The sequence below is a fragment of the Leopardus geoffroyi genome, chromosome A1, assembly GCF_018350155.1.
Source record: "Leopardus geoffroyi isolate Oge1 chromosome A1, O.geoffroyi_Oge1_pat1.0, whole genome shotgun sequence".
Classification (NCBI taxonomy): Eukaryota; Metazoa; Chordata; class Mammalia; order Carnivora; family Felidae; genus Leopardus; species Leopardus geoffroyi.
In genome coordinates this window covers 144,722,167-144,739,854 of record NC_059326.1, presented here as the reverse complement: position 1 = coordinate 144,739,854, position 17,688 = coordinate 144,722,167, and the positions used below count along the sequence as shown (strand labels likewise).

The window sequence follows — 17,688 nt, the reverse complement described above, 5'->3', positions numbered from 1 at the left end:
TGGGAGCAGAAATTGGGAAATCTGATCAAGCTATGGTAAGGATCTAGGCAAGGGCTCTTGTAAAGTCCTGGGCATCTTCAGGAGCATGAGGACAGGAAGCACCCACGTAATGCAGAGGGTGGTGCAGCCCAGGAAGCATTCTTTCTCCAGCACAGAGCTTAGAGATCAGACATCTGTTCTCTGAAGATGGCCTTGTAAGTGGAAAAGAAGGTCCACAGCTCAAGAGCAGAGACTGAGCCTCAAGTGTGGAAGGGGAAGTCCCCCATGGGACTGGCAGGAGCAGGAATGGACGACAGTGAGGAGCTGAGCCCGAGGGCAGGATGGGGCTGGAAGCAGGCTCAGTGCTATCGGCTGGGGTGACAGGAGCTGCCTATTTAGTAGCTGGCTCTTTCTTACACGTTTCATTCTCCCGCCCACATGGAAAGTCTGCACTATGCTCATCCTTGGCCCAACCTCAGTTTCAGATTTGGAATAAAGAGTAAATCTGAACTTAGTGCTCTAATTTGATGCTAGATTTAGTGTCTTACTAAGCAATGCCAAAAAAATTAAAAATTTAAAAAGGGGCTCCTGTCATCTGTCAGAATAACTAACAGAAGAGACGAACTACATAAACTCTCATTTTAGGACACCCTGATCCCTGAGGTCTTTGAACACACGAAGTCCCTGCCATGCCAGCAGCAATCACTTTCCCACCTCAGTTGGTCCACAGGGCATGTTTCCACCGGACCACTGACCTGAAGCTGCAGGCTCGAAACCCAAATGCAAGTATGCTCATTGGTACATTCCCTTACTGGGAAGGAGCCATCACCCTCTTTGAGATTTATAGCCCCAACACCGATGTTACACAAAGGTTTTGCTTTGTCTACGTAAACCCAATGGAGATGTGCCCCTCTTTGGCAGGCCTACTGCTGGGGCCAAGTGGGGATGATCGACAGGTTCCTGTTTTGGAGGAATGGGGCACTGCAGGAGAGAGGAAGGAATTAAGAGAGCTGGGTCTGGCTTGCTGCTGTACTTCTGAGCGGTCCAGAACTGTGCAATTATACCATAGCCATTAGTCACGTGTTTCTATTTATATTAAATTAAATTAAATATTAAATTAAATTAAATGTTAAAACTGCAATTTTTCAGCCACCCTGGCTGCATTTCAAGGCTCAGTTAGCCTCATGTGGCTCGAAACTACTGTAGTTGGCACCACAGACACAGAATGTGTCCACCATTGTAAGAAGGTCACCTGGGCAGCACTGATCAAACCTCTCTGTGACTTAATTGCTTCACTGGTCAAATAGGGGTAACAACCTTTGCCTGGGTTTAGACCCTCCCAGGGCTCTGCCAGGAAGCAGCCATTTGTGACGTTCTGAGCATTCATATATAACAGATGCTCTAACAGGTATTACCTCACATGATCCTCACAATCACCAGAAGAAATAGGTGATACCATGCTCACTTACGCGGAAGGAGAAATGGAGGCCTGGAGGAGCTGAATAGTTAGCTGGGCCACATAGCTAATGAACGGTAGGGCGGGGATTCCAATCCAGATAACTTTGACCCTGAAGCCCGTGATCCTCACCATCCCCCCTGCTTCTCCAGCAGGCTTCTGAAGGCCCCTCTGCTCCGGCATCCATGCTCCATGGACACACTGGCCCCGGGCTCAGCTCCTCCTGGGATATTTGGAGGCATAAAAGTTTTCACCTCAGCTGCTATGAGTGACTACAAAGTGCAGGAGTGAGCGCTGCTAATTCTTGTCTTACAGCCCAAACTACATTTATTTGTTAAGTGTGTTCAGGAAGTGTTACAGAACATATATTTTAACAAAAGGATTCATAGTATCTGTGTATGTGAGTATTTACATGACAAAGTATATATAAAGCCTCTTATGGGGGGCGGGGTGGGGGGGGTGGGGGGGAAGCGAGTACATATGTAAAAAGTATCATATACATTGTTAAAAGTAAAAGAGGGGCCCCCGGGTGGCACAGTCGGTTAAGCATCCAACTCTTGACCTCAGCTCAGGTCTTGATCTCAGGGCTGTGAGTTCAAGCCCCGCACTGGGCTCCACGCTGGGCATGAAGCCTACTTAAAAAAAAAAAGGGGGGGGGGAAATAAAAAGGAAAGGAGCAAACTGGGGGAAATCAGTGTGATTGGCAGATTAAAGGTTTTACCCTTAATACAGAAAAAGGTACCTAGTATCAAGAAGAACAATACTAAAACTAACAGAAGATTTGGCAATGCCCAGGAAGAGGGGCATGGACTGGGAGGGGGCCCTCGGTGCTCAGAATGGTAGTGCTACAAGGTGTGTACAAAGGTAAAAAGTCACTGAGCCGCACTCATAGGTTTAGTGCCCTTTATGTGGAGAATGTAATATCTCAGTAAGTTGCTACAAAGCATATAAACTGAAATATAAGCTGAAGAGTTCTTCATCATCAGCTAAATGTGCTCTCTTTGCCCCTCAAACAATGAATGTAAGAGGACTGAAACATAACAGCTGTGCCACTTTGATATACTCCGTGAAACTGCTCTCCAGAGGTGACTTACACTTCCTGTACCGTAAACAATGATGAAATCATCAAGCAGCAGTACTGCTTGTCACTGATCATATTAAACTGCTCTGTAGACCATCCTTCCCCACCCTGCGTGTAGTTTTGGGCAGGGACCAATGTCTTCGGGGACCTTTAGTTATAAGAACAACTCTTCAATCAAAAATATCCAGTCCAATATATTAAAGTTGTGGTTCGGTCCAGAATAAGACATTTCCTTCCTGTCCTAATCTAGCCTGTCCTGAGCCTGGAAGCCTATTTAGGAGACCTCCTGTACTTTCCCACTACCAGCTCTCCACTTCTTGCTTTCACTTCTGACCTCCAGGGAAACGCACGCAGACTGACGTGCTGGGGCAGGGGGAGCCTGGCCCAGGCTCCCTCTGGATACGGCAGATGGACAGTGGCTAACTCTTCCTCTCATGGGGCACTTGGTGGGACTTTTGGAGACCTCTCCACTGGAGATTTAAGGCCAGCTCCCCTGACTCAGGTAACGTCTGGATCCTCCAACACTCACATTTACTCCGTGTCCAGCACACTCCAGGTGTCAATTCTTGTTAGTGAATGAATAAAGGAGGTGAGGAATCAGAAAGACAGTAGCTACATTCCCTCCATAAACTCCTTTGGGAAGGAAATTTTTAGCTAAGTAAGCCATTTTATCTGATCTCACACTTTTAAAATATTCCCTTTAAGTTAAGAAAATGAGTGACTGTTTCATTCTTGGCCACTTGTCACTCAGACGGTACCCAGAGTCTGATGGAGCGGGTTGTAACCTATGGATGTTGTTGCAGTTTCCTTTATTAATGCCATTCCATGGTCTGTAAAATTCCTCAAACAACTGGACAGAGTATCTTTCCAGAATCAGTGGATCACTAAGACAGTTTAGGAAAACCAAAGTTGCTATACATTATACATACAAGGTCAGGCCTTTGACAGGAACTGGAGGGCCAGCCTAGAAGTCCCTCCCTCTCCTTCTGTGCACAGAAGACAAAGCAGTCACACAAGCATGTGGTTAAAAGCACTACAGCCCTGGAACCTGCAGATACCTTGGAATTGTGCAAATGACACGTTAAGGCCGCCTAGCAGGAGCTGTTTGAGAAGTATGTGGACGCTTAATGAAAACACCTCTTTCTCTCAGATTTTCTCTCTTTTTTTTTTAAAAGTTTATTTATTTATTTTGAGAGAGAGACAGGGAGAAGGGAAGAAGCAGAAAGAGAGGGAAAGAGAGAATCCCAAGCAGGGTCTGCACCGTCAGCATGGAGCCTGATGTGGGGCTCAAACTCAAATTGTGAGATCATGACCTAAGCAGAAACCAAGAGCCAGATGCTCAACTGACTGAGCCACCCAGGTGCCTCCTTTCTCTCAGTTTTTCTCTCTGATTTCCCATCCCTTAGTCTCTGTCTTGACTGACTTTGAAAATTTTAAACACTCAAGAATACCTTCCTGGACAGAATGAACAACAGCAACATTAAAATGCAAACTCGATTTGACAACTATTCCTAAGCATCTCCCACGTGCCCAGAGCTGCAGAGCCCTGAGGAGGGAGATGCCAGGATGAACGAGACAGCCCTATCTGCAGGGAACTACAAGCTCCTGGGAGGGGGATGAAATGTGCATCTCCTGTCCTTAACTGGAAGGGATTTGGTCACACCCACCTACAGTGTACTTTATGTCTTTCATGCCTCTTCATTCAACGTCACCTTTAATCCTCACCAGATCCTTGGGGGAGGTAAGAGATGGATGGCTGTCCTCATTTTCAGAAGATGATATTGGGGTGCCTCAGTTGGTTAAGCAACTGACTCTTGGTTTCGGCTCAGGTCATGACTCATGGTTTCCTGAGTTCAAGCCCTGCATTGGGATCTGCACTGGTGGCATAGAGCCTGCTTGGGATTCTCTCTCTCTCCCTCTCTCTGCCCCTCATCCACTCACACTGTCTCTGTGTCTCTCAAATAAACAATGTAAAACTTAAAAAAAAAGAAGAAGAAGAAGAAGATACTAACACCCAGTGAGGCTGAGTGACCAATTCTGTCCCCACAGAAGATTCGGTGGCAGAGCTGGAAGAAGAATACACGTATCCCTGACTCTGTGCTGCTACTTCTGCTAACCCATAGACAAGGCATGTGGGAGAAATCCAGAGTGGCCTTCTGGTTTCACTTTCAACATGAAAGGCAGCAGGTGAGTGAGTGAAAAAGCACAACAAAATGAGGAGAAAGTAGCACAGAATGTGTAACAGAGGAAAATTTTTAGAATCAGGAAAAAAAAAAGAAGCAATCTAGCCTTATTAAACACTTACGGAAGGAAAGGCTAAAAGATTCCAGAATGGCATTCCAGCACACATTGCAGGGAAGGAGTTGAAGGCAATTTTACTTCTCTGGAGAACCAACACTCATAATTCTGTGACTCTTTATTTCTCCTGAATTAAGTGCAGGATAGTATCTGCTAATATTAGCCACTTTTGGTGAGAAATGAGGAACAAATACATGACATCTAATATTCTGTAGCAGACCCAATTCTCTAGATTATCCTCCATACCTCCTCTGAATTCAACTGACTCAGATCATGCTACCAAAGGTGAGAGGAGGTGGTGGGCACATAGTGTGGCCTCCAGGACCACCTGTCTTTCTCAAACTACCCTCTGTGAAGCCTGAATGAGCACCAGTCAGCCAAAATCAGTAAAGGGAGTAAGAGAAACCTGGACACTGAAGCCAAAAAAAATAAAAAATAAAATAAATAAGCTCTAAAGCAATTAGATAAGCAGAGAGGTTCCAGAAATGTCCTCAACATCATGTGCTTACACAGAGAGAGTGATGGAAAACTCACTTGAATGAGGAAGGTACAGGATGTACACATGCTAAAGTTATAGCAGGATAACTGGAAACCAACCACAGATCCTTAAAACCCACTCACACATTCAGGGAAGGTAAGAAAAGAGAAATGAGTGGATGGGAAGAACTTCCTCTGGCACATCGGGGTCCACATGTTATACAATAATCATGTCAGGACAAAAGACTGAATACTTGAGCAATCTGTACCATCCACATATGTCCCCAGTGTAGAGGGTCTATGAAGCTGGGATTCCCAGTGTGGCCCACCCTAAATGGAACTGATGACAAATGCTTTCCCACATACAAGCACATCTTAAGTAATAAATAGGCTGTGAAGTATCTGAACTCTCCAAACAACAGCTAACAGGGTGCTTTTTGGATTAGATAAAGGCCCCAGGACACAACCTGAATAAAGAGACCCTAGCTTTCACATCAATCCATTTTCCATTCCAGTGACTCAGTGCTGTTCAATCTAATATTGCCTGTGTGTACATATGTATTTATGCAAATACAATGCATCTCTCAAGCCAGATGATCACACCTTACTCCAAATCACTTTATTACAAGCAAGGGATTCAATACACCCATCTCCCCCATCTGAGTTCTCTTCACCCAAAGTAAAGTAAGCCCAGCATACTGTAAACTGCTTTGTGGCTCTTTTCTAGCTACTCCAAGAGTTCTCTGTGGATTGTGAGGGATTTCCATTTCAGGTCAGGAGAAAAAGAGGGCACTGGGGATTGACAGAAAGGAGGTGAGACTGAGAGGCAAGCGAGATTAGAGGTTTTGGAGAGATTTGCAGACAGGAGGGAGCTGAACCCAGGTAAACCTAGGCTTTCACTCACAGCAGGGAAGACAACCCAACAGCATCTGCTAAGCCTTGTGTACCAAAGCTACTCTGCCTCTCTGAAGCCACCACAGCCCAGGGAATCAGAAGTCAGGACCCCGAGTCCAAAACCAGAGAGGAGTGAATGGAATGGATGTCAGACACAGGAGAAACCTCATTATCCTGTATCTGCAATGAGGCAAATGGGACGTACAAATAGCTCACTCAGATTATGAGGAAGAGACTAAACATTTCAATGGGCTAAGGGCAGTTCTCAGAATTTGAGCGATATGGGATCCATTTTTATTTATTTAAGATGTGTTAAGTAAAATTTTTACATGCTATATTGAATGTGCTACCTTCATTTTTATTTCAATTAACATTTAAGAATTGTCGTGGGCTAACTGATGGTGAGGCCCAAATCCCACTTTTCCCAATTAGCGAATTCTCTCACCACAGGGATTCCATGAGTCTGGCTCTCTCGTGACCCTATCTCACGGTCTGTCATTACCAAGGGCTATGTGGCAGACCCAGAACAGCCTCAGGGAATATATGAAGTGGGGGCTCCTCTCTTCTCTTTTTCTTTATTCATTAGCATTTTATTCACATTTTATATGTTTATATATATATATATATATATATATATATATATATATATTCACATTTATATGGCTCCGATCTGAGCCATACAGGGCCCCCTTTTGTCTTTTCAAAATTCTCCTTGCAGGGCACTAGCCAAGCACGTGTCCAGCAAGGCCTCCCATTATTTGGCAGTGGGGAAGAAAAGCACAATGTGTGTTTCATGCCAATGAAGCAAAGGAGGCCCTTGCGCTTTATTTTGTGAAATTGCGAAATGGGTATCAATTCTACAAACGTGTAATGAAAACACACAAATAACAAGTAGGTGTCCTGTCAGCATGATGCAATTAAAAAATTTTTTTTTTTCAACGTTTATTTATTTTTGGGACAGAGAGAGAGCATGAACGGGGGAGGGGCAGAGAGAGAGGGAGACACAGAATCAGAAACAGGCTCCAGGCTCTGAGCCATCAGCCCAGAGCCTGACGCGGGGCTCGAACTCACGGACCGCGAGATCGTGACCTGGCTGAAGTCGGACGCTTAACCGACTGCGCCACCCAGGCACCCCAGCATGATGCAATTTAAAAACAGAATACTAGGACCCAAAAAAATCAAAGTCGTGGGGCAAAATATCTCCTAAATCAGGCCGAGAAAATACTCCCCGACCAGATACCAGAGCATGTGGCACCAGAGTGATGCTTCACCTCCAGGGGTACCGGGTGCAGGCGGCACAGCTCAGCCTACAGTGAGGGCCCCATGAACGGCACTCCCTGGGTGGCATAGGACAGTGGCTCGAGTGCCCACAGGTGGGTGCTGTGGCCTGAAAAGATGAGGAAAGCGTAGAGCGCTGCTTCGCCTCCTGTGTCACGCCAGATCTGAGACAGTGTGCGTTTGGCAAATCTGCATGTGTTCGCTTTGATCCGTGCGTATATCCTCCTATTTCTTTCCTTTGGCTCTAATTCCAACGTTTCAGACCCTAACTCCAAAGCTTCAGAAAGCAGTTTACATATGTAACAATTTAAAAAGTTGGTTTAGAAAAATCCTTGAAAGTAATGAATGATGCCATTAAATTACCTGCGCATGCTTTGAGACCCAGTGACGGAGGACATTCAGTACTCGATTGGTGGCTGTTCTCCGAATAATAAACTCTTTGTCGCATGTTCTCTCAGTGTTGTTGAATCCTTAGGAGGAGAATAAACACACACATGTGGTTAAAGCCAATCCCCAGGAATCTGGGGAAGGTCACTCATTTGGGGACATTGGTTAGTGGAAACTCACAAATGGCACATCTTCGCAGACAGGTACAAGCAGCTTCAGACTGTTATGGATTCCACTTACTTACCTATTACAACTGCAGTTATGAGGCTACCACATCTTTACAGGTGCAATTAAATGAATAATGTGCACACACTTATTAAAGGCCACTGATTAAAACTAATGCTGATCTAATGACATTTCCACTTATGCCTGCCTTGTTCTAGAACATAAAGCCAAGGAAATTTTAACAAAGCATTTAAGAAAACATTAACTTATACTTTTGCCCAAAAGTCATTATATAACCAATAATGTTTTCAGTATTTGTAGATGAATTAGCACACACCTTAGCTCACAGATGATACAAATAGCTTATTATGCACCCATGTATTGAGAAGCACGACAGCATAGAGGTTAAGAACATGAACTTCACAGCCAGACTGGGAGTTCAAATCCCTGTTGTGTTACCCTGGTAAGTTACAGCACCTCTCTGGTGACGTTTCCTCATGTCCTGCATGGGCTAATAAGTGTACCCACACCACAGAGTTGTTCTGGAGATTAAGTTAGTTAATACATGTTAAACATTTAGAATGGCACCTGAAACAATAGTGGAAGGTCAATAAATATCAGCTGTTACTACAATCCAATGTTGGTTGAATGTCTTTGGTTCCCCTTTGTGGCAGCCTATGTCCCTGTCTTGGCCACCTTCTCACTATCAAGAAATCATTTAAAATTTTTCCTACTGACTCTACGTTTTAAAAGATTTTGCCTTCCAATCATAATTAACTGACATGTTTCCTTTAAAAATGGATGAAAGCCTTATAAAACTTCACTGGCAAACTTCTTGAAAGTTGTCTAACTTACTCATTCCATTTCCTCCTCTTCTACATTCTCTACATCCCCCTCCAAGCCTCTCACCCCATATGACCACCAAAACAGCTCCTGTTAAGGTCGCCAGTAACCTACACGTCTCTATATCCAAGGGATATCCATCATCTCTCCGTTGGAAGGCTCACCTGATGAACACCAATAAGCAAATCACTCATGTATTTATATCCCCAGATCTCTTCTCTCATCTCTGGATCAATTTATCCAGCTGCTTCTTGATATTTTTCCCTTAGATGTTTCAAAAACCTCAGACCCAATAGGTATAAAAGAAAAAGCCATGGCCTTTCCAACAAACCTTGTCCTTATCTAGTGTTCCCTATTCCATTAAAGGAACATCAACAGCCATCCAGATGTATACACCAGAAACTTTGTAATCGTTCCTGGCCCATCTCTTTGCTTCTTCCTGGTAATTTTACCTGCTAAGTAAATCTCAAATCTTTCCACATCTTCTTTCCTACAAAGTCAAAATTGAAGTTCAGCACCAAGCAACTCTCAATCTGGTCTACTGACAATGGTCTACTGACAATGGTCTACTGACAACTGATCTCCTTTGTCATTCTTGCTTCCTCAAATCTGTTCTCTTGTCTAAAGTCAGAAAGATCTTTTCAAAGGCCAAATTAGATGGGTCACCCCCGTTTAAAGCATTTCCATGGCTCCTATGATAAGTAGAAAAAGTTAACATAGCCCACCAGGTTTTCCGTGATTTGACTCCTAGCTCCCTCTCAGCCTTTTCTGGAACCATATTTTCTCACTTTTCCCCTTCTTTCTCACCACTCTTCTTTTAGTCCTTCATCTTCACGTGCTTTGCACATACTGCTCTGGATCTGTCACAATTATTGCTCTCCTTTGTACTCAGTGAAAGCTACTCTTGTTTATTTCACTTCCCCAATTAAGCCTGTCCTGGCCTGAGCTGAACAAATCAACATTACACATCCCACGGCACCAAGCACGTTGACTTTCTGGCACTTGTTACAGTTGCAATTTTACATTTATTTATGAGTTTATCTGATCAATACTGGTGTCTTCCATGAAGTCAGTGATCGGGTGTATTTTTGCTGAGCATGACGAGCACATATCTGGCACATAGCCATGCTGTACACAATGTGTATTTGCTGAATAAATGAATGAAAGCCTGGATAGTGAGGACTTACTCAGTAATTATTGAATATGATTTGCATATAAAGAATAGTGAGTGAAAAACTAAATGAATAGTCCTCAGAGCTTACAAATGAGTTAGACTAAAAAAATCTATGAACTTCTCAAGGGCAGAGGCCCCTTTTCGATACTGCTCTTTGGATGTAGACAGGCATTTTCAACCCTACAGCAGACACTGTCAGAGGATGATGATGATGATGTGCTCTTGGCAGAAAAGATATATTTAAAAAAAATTGTTTGCTATTAAAAGCTTATAAATTCTGGGTAAAATATAACAAATATCTTTTAAAATGCATAGCTGAGTTATTAATAAGGAATTTTCTAGAGTCAAACACACAGAGATCGAAAAACCAGAACCAAGCCTCTGAATTGATGCTAGCTTCCCTAAGACAAAAGCAGTTTACCAATCTTGGTAACACAGGATTTGGACTGTAAATCCCATGTGGTTCAGGAGAAGCCTCAGGGCCTTCATGAAGTATTGGTGAGAGAATGGGAACTGAGACCCCACATGAAGCTGGAACTCCCCAAAGACCAGACCCTCTGTGAACAAGTGGACTATGGGGGAAAGTGCTCCAAGTGCACAAGGAGACAGTTAAGAAACTTACCTGCCTCAGCCTGGATCTCAGTGGGGGTGTGGGAAAAAAAGCCTCCCTGAGAACTGATAGCCACAGGCCCACTTCACGGAGATATGAAGCTCAGATTCAGCCACCATTGGGTGGTTTGTCCCTCTAAATGAGAAATTAAAAAGTGGCCCAGGCTAGTGCTAATCCTGGGACCCTTGACAAAAGTATACACACAACTTTTCTGGAGGGACAGAAACTCAAGCTCAGCCTGTAATGGATCACCACTAACAAAATCCCTGAAGAAAAACTCACAATCCAAAATTACAAAATACTCAAACCATCTACCATGAACAAGGATCAGTAGACACATGGATGAGGAACTCCCACCCTACCCGTCCACCACTACCAAGAATTCCAGGTACCAGAACTATTACACAGATCCAGTTTAAACATCCTAAAATTAAAGTGTTTACAAAGACTAAAGATACACAAGTAGGTTCTGAGGGGCAACTGGGTGGCTCAGTCATTTGAGCGACTGACCTCGGCTCAGGTCATGATCTCATAGTTCAGGAGTTTGAGCCCCGCGTCGGGCTCTGTGTGGACAGCTCAGAGCCTGGAGCCTGCTTCAGATTCTGTGTCTCCCTTTCTCTCTGCCCTTTCCCCCGCTCATTCTCTCTCTCTCCCTCTCTCTCTCTCTCAAAAATAAATAAATATTAAAAAAAAACAAAAGTAGGAACTGAAAACATGATAAAAGAATAAATAATTTTAAAGTCAGAAAAAAAATTTTTAAGTCAGATTTTACAAGAACCACATAAAACTTAAAGTTAATAGAATTATTCTTTTAATTATTGTTGAAAAATAGATGAGTTGAAATTGAAAACTCAAAGGATAGGAAAACACTGATTAGACAGACCCCACTAAATAAGCAAAGAATAAACTGGAAAAAGATTTAAAAACAGGTCTCAGAAAATTATTCAAATGCAGTACAAAGAGTTAAAGAGAGAAAACAGAAAAGAGTTGTTAAAAGACATGGAGGAAAGAATTAGAAGTTCCAGCAAAAAATCAGAAGGATAATACAGGAAAAGAATTTTTCAGACTTGTTGGAAGACATGAATCCTCAGGTTCAGGAATTGCAATGAATCCCAAAGCAGGATAAATCCGATGAAAACGACACCAGAAATAATGAAAAATGATGGACCTCTAAGACAAAGATAACTTTGAAGCAACTGCTGAGGATATATTTGTTATTTGTAAAGAAAAGTCAGATGAAAAGGATAGGAAATGGTATGGGGAATGAGGAAAGTTGATGAGAAGGCTCTAAGTAACTAAAACAGAGAATTCAACTGGAGTGAGAGCTGGGAAATCATAAGGCACTATCATACTGGAGGATGAAAGTCAAAAGTTCTTTGAACACTGAAAAAGGGTGTTGAGGCAGAGTCCCTCACCTGCATATATAGGTATAAGGATGGTCAATCAGTGAGATGAGAAAAGAATGGCTGAAAGATAAGAGCAAGGGCGGGACACAAAGATAAAAATCAAGGTGAAATGTTAAGAAAGACAAGCCATTTTAACAGAGTTGCTACTACCTTAATGTATTTTGGAAAAAACGTCTATCCCTACTGGTCTCTTTGCGTCTGTGCCAGGTGTGGGTGGACAGGGTAGTCTATGTTGAAGATAGACAAGAAAGGCAAGGAACATTCTTCTGCTCTCCAAGTTATTTGGTGTCATACATTAAAAGGCCACTTAAGGGATTTTCTTTATCAAATTTCCAATATTTCCATAAATTCAAATCTCAACCTCTATCATCAGTTAGATTAGGATTTGATTATACTGCTTGGATGTTCTTCATAACTCCTTCTAAATAACCATGTTATTTATCTTTTCTATGGAGATCACAGCTAGGTACGTTCTCATTGTCTCCGCTGCTCAGAGCTCATTACCTGTTGCCACTTGCAGTACTCAACAGTCTCTTGGAAAGCAACCAGGTACTCCCGAATGCAATCTTCAACAACGTGTATTCAGTCGGTGCAGCTGGAACAATCCACACTAGTAGTAAAGATGACTAGGATGGAAGGACCAGCTGCAGGCAGGACCACCCTTCCAGGTGCTGCAGGAATTCTGAGAACCAGTGAGGGAGGGAAGGCTCCAAAGACACACATTCTACTACAGCCTTCACAGGGCAGGCCATCCCTAATATGGTCCAGGATGGACAAGAAGTAAAGTCCGGGGCAAATTACTCAACCCGTTTGTGTCTCAGTTTCCTAACTTCTAAAATGAGCAGAAGAAACCACATAGAGTCGTTTTAAAAATTAAATAATTTGGGGCACCTGGGTGGCTCAAATGGTTAAGCATCCGACTCTTGCTTTTGGCTCAAGTCATGATCTCACAGCTGTGGGATGGAACCCCGTGTCAGGCTCTGCACTGACAGTGCAGAGCTTGCTTAGGAGTCTCAGTCTCTCTCTCCTTCTGCCCCTCCCCTGCTCTCTCTCAAAATAAATAAAAATAAACTTAAAAAATTAAATAATTGTGACACCAGCATGGCTCAGATTTTTTGAGCGACGGACTCTTGGTTTCAGCTCAGGTCATGACCTCAGGGTTGTGGGATCAAGCCCTGCATCAGGCTCTGCATTGAGTGTGGAACCTGCTTAAGATTCTCTCTCAATTCTCTCTCTCTCTCTCTCTCTCTCTCTCTCTCCCTCTCTTCCCCAATCATGTACTCTCTCTCTAATTTAAAAATATTAAATACTTCTTGTAAAACAGGGCACTCAACGAAATAATATTTATTATAATTATGTTCTCACCTATAGCTGGCTTCATCCATCCATCCCCTTGATCCAATGTCCCTCACAAAACACTTATTCTTTTAATCTTTTTTTTTAAATTTATATTCAAGTTACTTAACACACAGTGTAGCCTTGGCTACAGGAGCAAACCCAGTGATTTATCTCTTACATATGACACCCATTGTTCATCCTGAAAAGTGCCCTCCTTAATGCCCATCACCCATTTTCCCCACCCTCCTCACCCCTCTACCTGCAGCAACCCTCAGTTTGTTCTCTGATTTTTAAGAATCTCTTATGGTTTGTCTCTCTTCTGTTTTTATCTTATTTTTCCCTCCCTTCCCATATGTTCATCTGTTTAGTTTCTGAAATTCCACATGAGTGAAATCATATGGTATCTGTCTTTCTATGACTTATTTTGCTTAGCATAATACCCTCCACTTCCATCCACATTGTTGCAAATGGGAAAATTTCATTCATTTTCAAACTGAGTAGTATTCCATTGTATATATATGTACCACATCTTCTTACTCCATTCATCAGTTGCTGGACATTTGGGCTCTTTCTTTTTTTTAATTTATTTTTTTGTATTTATTGTATTTATTTAATATTATTCTGTATTTTTTGTATTTATTTTGAGAGATACAGAAACAGCATGAGCAGGGGAGGGGCAGAGAGAGAGAATCCCAATCAGGCCTTCACACTGTCAGCACAGAGCCCAGGGCAGGGCTCAAACTCATGAAAACACAAGATCGTGACCTGAGCCAAAACCAAGAGTCAGAAGCTTAACCTACTGAGCCACCCAGGCACCCTTGGGCTCTTTCTATAATTTGGCTACTGTTGATAGCACTGCTATAAACACTGGGGTACATGTGCCCCTTCAAATCAGCATTTTGTATCCTCTGGTTAAGTTGCTAACAGTGCAATTGCATTCCCACCAGCAGTGCAAAAGGGCTCCCCTTTCTCCACATCCTCGCCAACACCTGTTGTATCCTGAGTTGTTAATTTTAGCCATTCTAATGGGTGTGAGGCGGTATCTCATTGTGGTTCCTCACAAAATACTTATAACAGAAAGCTAGTTGTAAGTGTATGTGAAAGCGGTAAGGATTTGATGAACATCAACTTCCTTCCTTCCTGAAGAACTTTTTTCACTGCTTGAGGTCATTGACTTTTTAGAGAAATACTCTCTTACTTCTATTTAAGCCAGCAACAACTTAGAAATTCCCTAAACCAGATACATGAACCATCTTTCTGAGGGGCATACCTGTAGCAAATCCTGATAGATCAAGTTTTATAAAAGGACTACTGTTTATTCATTAACTGAAATTAATGCCTTAACTGGGCTCTAATGTGTTCTCATGTCATCAGATATGCCTGTCTCCCCATCTTCACAGACTTTGAAGCTATGTGATCGGAACAACAATCTTCCACAACTCTTCAGATTTTCTCCTTATCACAAGCCACCATATAAATCGGGAGCTGCTTGGGCAATATTTATTTCTGAATTTAAGTATGAACTACATACACAATTAAGTGGTCGTAACATCCATGTGGAAGCCATTCTGTCCTAGAATCAAAGATCTAGCCCCAAGGAGTTCTTGTGCATTTTTTGCAATAGGAAATAGCATATCTTTGCAGGGCTTTACACATCTTTCAATTGTCAAGAGTGATAGCACAATGAAACCACACATACCAGGAGAGTTTCTTTTACCAATACACATATCTAGAATAGTATCACCTCAAGATTGCTGTCTTTCTAATTTTTGCATATTCTTTTTCAGTTGTAAGCACTGGTCAGAATGGCTAATTTGGGCAACAAAAGTCATCTGGAAAAGTGATAAGAGCCAAATCACTACGCAGAATCACTATACAGAATGAGATTCAACTTTATGGTCCTTCCCCCAGACGCCTCATGAGTCATGCCATCCTGTATAGCAACTGGTAGATGTGACACCTCTCTTATTAAACTATATACTCCTTGGTGAAGGGATTTCATCTCAAGCATCTTTGTAGGCCCTTTCAGCTTTGCACACCGGCACTCCGAAGTTGTTTTTCTTAATAAAAATTGCATCACTCCCTATGGAAACTGAAAGTGTCTGCAAGTGCTATATATCTGAACCAAGGGCATGCTTTCACCATATTACCGTGATGATCACGTATTCGAAATCCATCACAAGCAGAACATACAATAAAGTAGTGGGGAGGGAGGCAAGGACATTGAAAATAGGGGAAAAAAGGACAGTTTCATTTTATTCTTCAAATGATATGATACTCAGCCAACTTCACTGCCTACTTTGTAAGAGGCAAGTAAAATAATGGTGAGATTACACATAGGTTGATGATGAGCTAGGCCAGTTAGAGCTACCCTGAGGCTACTGAGGACACACTATAAAAGAAAAAGAATTCTTGAGCATGGTGAAGTATTTTAACATCAAAAGTAGATCACCAAGAACTGGACCACAGAGCTCTTATTAATTCCAACGAAGCATCTTTAAGCCATCCTTCTGAATTAGTGAAGCAAGCCAGAGTAGAATCAGAAAGAGTCAAAAGGCACAGAAATAATATTGCTATCAGTGGTCTACGGTGGAGGGCTGCCTGGGAGAAAAAGTAAACACTATTGGTTACTTCATCATATATCTAGGAACTGTTTCTTGTTGGGTTTTTATCTCCAGGACCTGACATTGTAGGTCTTAATATATTTAGACTTGTTGAATAAATGCACTCTAATCACTTTAATGGTTACATTAGTGAGGGAATTAAGAAAAGTGTATCAGTGATGCATCTTTTTTCACTTTAAACAAATGGGACTCAATCTCCCCAATAACATCAATGTTATCGACGTGCTTTGCCTTACCCAGCAAATATCATTCTTTTCAATATTTTTTAAGTTTATTTATTTATCTTGAGAGAGAGAGAGACAAGGCGAGCACACAAGCGGGAGTGGGTCAGAGAGAAGGAGAGACAGAATCCCAAGCAGGCTTCGCACCATCAGTGCAGAGCCCAATGCGGGGCTTGAACTCAGGAACTGTGAAATCATGACCTGAACCGAGATCAAGAGTAGGACGCTTAACCATCTGTGCCACCCAGGTGCCCCTCCAGCAAATATTCTAAAAAGCATGTCATATAATTGGTTTGTACATTTCTGTGCTCTTGGATTATAACCGTATTGCTGCTTTGTGCCAGGTACTGTACTAGGAGCTTTACAAGTGGCCTATAATTTAACCTTCACAACCAAAGACAATAATAATAATTACCATTTAATGCGTGCCCCCAAGTACTAGGTAAAGTACCATGAATAATGTGGTTTCTTCAATAACAACAGCAATCAAATGGGGTAAATGTTATCCTCATTCGGGGATAAAGAAACAGAACATACAAGAGGTTGGGAAACTTGGCAAAGGTCATAGTTATTAAGCAGCAGAATCAGAATTTGAGCCCAGGTCTGTCCGTTTCCAAACCCAGAGTGCTTTTAATTGCAACTCATTAGATCCAAAGTTTAGACTTTAAGTTTTTCTTGCAAGGTGGTAAACCAACACTTAAGACTCTAACAGAAGACGCTAGCAAAGTAAGCACATTCCTGTTCTTTCTTTTAAATTTTGAGGAGTGCTGGCAGAATGGCCCCATTATAGAAATATATGTTTCATATTGTAATGGATAGTAAACAAAAACCTTTATCTAATTAGAAGTAAAATGTTCTCAAAATGTGTTCTTTCCCCAAATTCATTGTTTCTTTCCTAGGTAACCATTATATAGACTACTGTTTTTTAAACTTCTGGTCATGACTTATTAATGGGGCGTGAAATCAGTTTGGTGGGCTGTTACTAGCATTAAAAAAAGTGAAACAGATGAAAACTCACTGAAGATATTGTGCACAGTGAGAATGAGTATTCTTGAAGGAAATTTTTGTATCAGTTGTGTGTGCGTGTGTGTGTGTGTGTGTGTGTGTGTGTGTGTGTGTGTCCCGAGTCAAAACGCAAAATGTATTTCTTAGAATAGGTTGCAATAAAAAAGTCTGAAAGTGACTGATCTAGACAATCTGATTATTAGACTATGTTTAAACTATCTGCAGGAATTGTCTAGAAATCCTGGATGACTGTGTTCTTTATCTGAACCATGTCTGAAGGAACAAGCAGAGGATATTTCTTCTCTTCCTGTCCCCCTTTTGCTTCTGTCATGAAATACTCTCCCCACTCCATGCCCAGTTCTCCAGTTTGTCTACCACTATCTCATTCTCAGTTCTTGGTCTGTTCTCCAGCTGACTCCATTCAGTTCTCACTCCCTCATGGACATAACTCT

The 17,688-nt window shown here is 42.2% G+C and overlaps 1 protein-coding gene across 4 annotated transcripts in view; it reads right to left on the bottom strand.

Moving 5' to 3' along the window:
• Window positions 1-17,688, bottom strand: part of RASGRF2 (Ras protein specific guanine nucleotide releasing factor 2) — a 241,081-nt gene that overhangs the window by 38,936 nt on the left and 184,457 nt on the right. For all 4 annotated transcript variants that reach the window (XM_045497080.1, XM_045497084.1, XM_045497075.1 and 1 more), the window contains one exon: window positions 7,827-7,933. In XM_045497080.1, coding sequence (XP_045353036.1) covers window positions 7,827-7,933 — 107 coding nt within the window. The remainder of the gene's footprint in view (window positions 1-7,826; window positions 7,934-17,688) is intronic.